The sequence below is a fragment of the Olea europaea genome, chromosome 21 (assembly GCF_002742605.1).
Source record: "Olea europaea var. sylvestris chromosome 21, O_europaea_v1, whole genome shotgun sequence".
NCBI lineage: Eukaryota > Viridiplantae > Streptophyta > Magnoliopsida > Lamiales > Oleaceae > Olea > Olea europaea.
The window spans coordinates 9,437,149-9,443,523 of record NC_036257.1 but is presented as its reverse complement, the minus strand read 5'-3'; the positions used below and the strand labels follow the sequence as shown (position 1 = coordinate 9,443,523).

The 6,375-nt window shown below is 41.0% G+C and overlaps 1 protein-coding gene across 1 annotated transcript; it reads right to left on the bottom strand.

The window, feature by feature from the left end:
- Positions 1-4,347: 4,347 nt before the first annotated feature.
- Positions 4,348-5,757, bottom strand: LOC111370091. Its single transcript, XM_022991794.1, has one exon. It carries the CDS (start codon positions 5,755-5,757, stop codon positions 4,348-4,350), a length of 1,410 nt encoding a protein of 469 aa, XP_022847562.1.
- Between the last annotated feature and the right edge of the window lie 618 nt (positions 5,758-6,375).

Below are 6,375 nucleotides of genomic sequence, written 5' to 3'. Positions count from 1 at the left end.
CGATGTTTGGGACATGATACACGTCCGGGACATGTTGAACGACTACACGTGCTATGATTTTCATACCACACTTTCCCCTTAGGTTGTTCGTCATTGTCAAGCGGAGTGTAGTGTAGTGTAGTCGGTGGGACTATAGAGAAACTCACTACAGTTCGGACAAATGCATCGATCGTAAAGGCAAAATGTAATTCGAACCTTCATCCTTCAATTTCCAAGTGCTTACGAGCGTCGTTGTACCAAATGGACACGAAATGAGCAGAAACGTCGCCCATAAGTTTGAAATGCCCAGCTGCCGTTTTAGGTCCGGAGGTATCGATTTCACTTCGAAAGTAGCGCAACGATGTTTGGGACATGATACACGTTCGAGATACGTTGAACGATTCCACGTGCTATGATTTTCATACCACACTTTCCCCTTAGGTTGTTCTTCATTGTCAAGCGGAGTGTAATGTAGTGTAGTCAGTGAAACTATAGAGAAACTCACTATAGTTCAGACAAATGCGTCGATCGTAACGACGAAATGTAATTCAAACCTTCCTCCTTCAATTTTCAAGTGCTTACGAGTTTCATTGCACCAAATGGACATGAAATGAGTAGAAACGTCGCCCATAAGTTTGAAACGCCCAGTTGCCGTTTTGGGTCTTGAGGTACCGATTTCACTCCGAAAGTAGCGCAACGATGTTTAGGACATGATACACGTCCGGGACACGTTGAACGTCTATACGTGCTATGATTTGCATACCACACTTTCCCCTTAGATTGTTCTTCATTGTCAAGCGGAGTGTAGTGTAGTCGGTGGGACTATAGAGAAACTCACTATAGTTTGCACAAATGCGTCGATCGTAAAGGTAAAATGTAATTCGAACCTTCGTCCTTCAATTTTCAAGTGCTTACGAGCGTCATTGCACCAAATGGACACGAAATGAGTAGAAACGTCGCCCATAAGTTTGAAACGCCCAGCTGCCATTTTGGATCCGGAGGTACCGATTTCACTTCGAAAGTAGTGCAATGATGTTTGGGACATGATACACGTTTGGGATACGTTGAACGATTCCACGTGCTATGATTTTCATACCACACTTTCCTCTTAGGTTGTTCTTCATTGTCAAGCGGAGTGTAATGTAGTGTAGTCAGTGAAACTATAGAGAAACTCACTATAGTTCGGACAAATGCATCGATCGTAAAGGCGAAATGTAATTCAAACCTTCGTCCTTCAATTTTCAAGTGCTTACGAGTTTCATTGTACCAAATGGACATGAAATGAGTAGAAACGTCGCCCATAAGTTTGAAACGCCCAGCTACCATTTTGGGTCTTGAGGTACCAGTTTCACTCCGAAAGTAGCGCAACGATGTTTAGGACATGATACACGTCTGGGACACGTTGAACGTCTATACGTGCTATGATTTGCATACCACACTTTCCCCTTAGGTTGTTGTTCATTGTCAAGCGGAGTGTAGTGTAGTTGGTGGGACTATAGAGAAACTCACTATAGTTTGGACAAATACGTCGATCGTAAAGGTAAAATGTAATTCGAACCTTCGTCCTTCAATTTTCAAGTGCTTACGAGCGTCATTGCACCAAATGGACACGAAATGAGTAGCAACGTCGCCCATAAGTTTGAAACGCCCAGCTGCCGTTTTGGGTCCGGAGGTACCGATTTCACTTCGAAAGTAGTGCAACGATGTTTGGGACATGATACACATTTGGGATACGTTGAACGATTCCACGTGCTAGGATTTTCATACCACACTTTCCCCTTAGATTGTTCTTCATTGTCACGCGGAGTGTAATGTAGTGTAGTCAGTGAAACTATAGAGAAACTCACTATAGTTCGGACAAATGCATCGATCGTAAAGGCGAAATGTAATTCAAACCTTCGTCCTTCAATTTTCAAGTGCTTACGAGTTTCATTGCACCAAATGGACATGAAATGAGTAGAAACGTCACCCATAAGTTTGAAACGCCCAGCTGCCGTTTTGGGTCTTGAGGTACCGATTTCACTCCGAAAGTAGCGCAACGATGTTTAGGACATGATACACGTCCGGGACACGTTGAACGTCTATACGTGCTATGATTTACACACCACACTTTCCCCTTAGGTTGTTCTTCATTGTCAAGCGGAGTGTAGTGTAGTCGGTGGGACTATAGAGAAACTCACTATAGTTTGGACAAATGCGTCGATCGTAAAGGTAAAATGTAATTCGAACCTTCAATTTTCAAGTGCTTACGAGCGTCATTGCACCAAATGGACACGAAATGAGTAGAAACGTCGCCCATAAGTTTGAAACACCCAGCTGCTGTTTTGGGTCCGGAGGTACCGATTTCACTTCAAAAGTAGTGCAACAATGTTTGGGACATGATACACGTCCGAGACACGTTAAACGACTCCACATGCTATGATTTTCATACCACACTTCCCCTTAGGTTGTTCTTCATTGTCAAGCGGAGTGTAGTGTAGTGTAGTCGGTGAAACTATTGAGAAACTCACTATAGTTCGGACAAATGCATCGATCGTAAAGGCGAAATGTAATTCGAACCTTCGTCCTTCAATTTTCTAGTGCTTACAAGTGTCATTGCACCAAATGGACACGAAATGAGTAGAAACGTCGCCCATACGTTTGAAACGTCCAGATGCCGTTTTGGGTCCGGAGGTACCGGTTTCATTACGAAAGTAGCACAATGATGTTTGGGACATGATACACGTCCGGGACACGTTGAACGACTACACGTGCTATGATTTTCATACCACACTTTCCCCCTTAGGTTGTTCGTCATTGTCAAGCAGAGTGTAGTGTAGTGTAGTCGGCGGGACTATAGAGAAACTCACTATAGTTCGGACAAATGCGTCGATCGTAAAGGCAAAATGTAATTCGAACCTTCGTCCTTCAATTTTCAAGTGCTTACGAGCGTTGTTGCACCAAATGGACACGAAATGAGTAGAAACGTCGCCCATAAGTTGGAAACGCCCAGCTGTCGTTTTGGGTCCGGAGGTATCGATTTACTCCGAAAGTAGCGCAACGATGTTTAGGACATGATACACGTCCGGGACACGTTGAACGTCTACACGTGCTATGATTTGCATACCACACTTTCCCCTTAGGTTGTTCTTCATTGTCAAGCGGAGTGTGGTGAAGTGTAGTCGGTGGGACTATGGAGAAACTCACTATAGTTCGGACAAATGCGTCGATCGTAAAGGCAAAATGTAATTCGAACCTTCGTCCTTCAATTTTCAAGTGCTTACGAGCGTCGTTGCACCAAATGGACACAAAATGAGTAGAAACGTCGCCCATAAGTTTGAAACGCCCAGCTGCCTTTTTGGGTCCGGAGGTACCGGTTTCACTTCGAAAGTAGCGCAACGATGTTTGGGACATGATACACGTCCGGGACACGTTGAACGACTCCACGTGCTATGATTTCATACCATACTTTCCCCTTAAGTTGTTCTTCATTGTCAAGCGGAGTATAGTGTAGTATAGTCGGTGAAACTATAGAGAAACTCACTATAGTTCGGACAAATGCGTCAATCGTAACAACGAAATGTAATTCGAACTTTCGTCCTTCAATTTTCAAGTGCTTACGAGTTTCATTGCACCAAATGGATACGAAATGAGTAGAAACGTCACCCATAAGTTTGAAATGCCCAGCTACCGTTTTGGGTCCGGAGGTACCGATTTCACTCCGAAAGTAGCGCAACGATGTTTAGGACATGATACACGTCCAGGACACGTTGAACGTTTGCACGTGCTATGATTTGCATACCACACTTTCCTCTTTGGTTGTTCTTCATTGTCAAGTGGAGTGTAGTGTAGTGTCGTCGGTGGGACTATAGAGAAACTCACTACAGTTCGGACAAATGCGTCGATCGTAAAGGCAAAATGTAATTCGACCTTCGTTCTTCAATTTTCAAGTGCTTACGAGCGTCGTTGCACCAAATGGACACGAAATGAGTAGAAACGTCGCCCATAAGTTTGAAACGCCCGGCTGCCGTTTTGGCTAAACAAACAGTGCTACTGTCATTTTTATCAGAATCTGACTTACAAATCTATTATAATTGATCAAAATATATCACAATATAAAGATTAATAAATGATTAACATCCATCCGTCCGTCACAAACGTGAATGGACAAAAATGAACACGAAATGTGTAGACATAGCACCCATAAATTTAAAACGACCTGATGCAGTTTTGGTCTGAACAAATTGTGATGCTGTCATATTTATCAAAAATCTGTCTGAAGTAGCTATCATACTTTGTCAGACAACTATCACAATATATCAAAAATTATCATAATCTATTATAATTTTAAGATTATGTTAAGCAAAAAATGTTCTATGCATCTGTCAACTAGTGTAGAGTATTTTTGCAAGTTAGACGATTATGGCCCCTCTGGCCACACCTACTACATTTACGAGTCTTTCTTCCCTCTCCTCTTGATGGAATTCGACGATTTTTTGGACGTCCACTTTGTCTTCGATTCGAAAGGGGTGGTAACACCTTTGGCTGATTGGAGATTTCCCAATCAGCTTCATTTGTCACTGGATATATACATTCAGCATATGCTTGTTTCCAACTAGCACTGATATAATAAAGTGAGCACAAACTGCAACAAGATATTCCCTTAAATTTAGCTACTGCAAGTGCATGTTTGTAAGGAAGCTTTTTCAAATCAAATTCCCTACAACTACAGGTTCTTGCCTCCAAGTTCACGATATACATTTCATTCTCAACACCGACGTGCAACTCATACTCATTTATTGGTACCACTATCAGTCCCTTTGCATCATTATACTTTTTACGCATTTTATCCTCAATGGGCGGGGTTAGAGTAGTTGCACATTCTTCCGCCTCAATGTGTCTCTCATAAAACCATTTCTGTAAAGTTTTTCTTATTTGTTCAACCATAGCAAGTACTGGAAACTCCCGAGCATTCTTGAATAACGAGTTCAAAGATTCTGCATTGTTAGTTGTCATAATATTGTAACGGATTCCTTTGAAATGTGCTCGGGACCAAAATTCATACCCAACTTTCTTTTCTAGGTATTGTCCAACTGCCGGACTTTTACAATATAGATTTGCCATTGATTTTTCAAAATTAATCAAACTATACTCCTTCGCAGTTGCCATAAACAATGGCAGAATATCGGCCTTATGATAATTTGACTTTATGTTTAGTTGTAGATGCCACATGCAACATCCATGATGTGCATAAGGATAAACAATCTTTATAGCGTTACCAATGCCCTCCTTGCAATCAGAAATGAAAACAAGCCCTTCCAACATACCCATTACATGAAACAACTTATCAAAGAACCAAGTCCATGATGCATTATTTTCAGAATCAACAATGCCAAATGCAAGAGGATATATCTGAAGATTTGCATCTTGACACGTGGCAACAAGTAACGTACCTCGAAATTTTGATTTCATAAATATTCTATCCACAGAAATGACATGTCTCATTGATGAGTGAAAACCACGTATGCTTGGTCCTAAAGCCATAACAAAGTATTTGAATCGATTCTCATTATCAATCTCAATGAACGTCACTGTACCGGGATTATTCTTCTTCAGAATATTGCAATACTTGGCCAATCTATCATAACTAAGATCAGGTGAACCTCTTAATAGCTCTATAGCACATTCTCTAGCCATCCATGCCTTGTTATAATTTATATCTATGCCAAACTCCCGACGAATATCATTTTGAATGTTCGAAGGTCTGTATATAATGTTGGGATCCTCAAACTTCGACATGATGTGTTTTCCTATCATCCAACAACTAGCTTGTCTATGATCTTTGTGGCGAACATCCAATAAACAATTATGATAACGTGAATACTTTCGAATTTCAAATTCGTCACTTTCCTTCAATCGTGTTGCCCGCAAATATCATTTGCAAATTTCCTCAACACATACTACTACATATGTACTCTTATTTGACTTAGTGACCTTAAATTCGAAAGAGTTTCTTACAGCAAGCATTTGTAGTGATGCCTGAAGATCCTTCTTGTTGTAAAAAATTTGGCTAACGTGCACATCATCGACGTCAGGAATCTTAACTGATGTTCCACAAAGATTCGGACAAGCAACAACTTGGGAAATGCCAATGATCTCATCTACCAATGTAAAAGGTGTATTATGAGTAACATTGTCTTCATTTATCACATGAGAATCATCTATGTAGTTGCCATGCACTACTTCTACCCCATCCCAATAATCATCACTTGTAAAGTTCACACAATCGTTTTCACAATTTTGATTACATGGAGACAACGGTCGCATATAATTGTCATCGGACTGATCATTTTGCATATACAATTCATTCATTTCCACCGCATTATTAGTTGCAACAACATTTGAAATGCATTCATG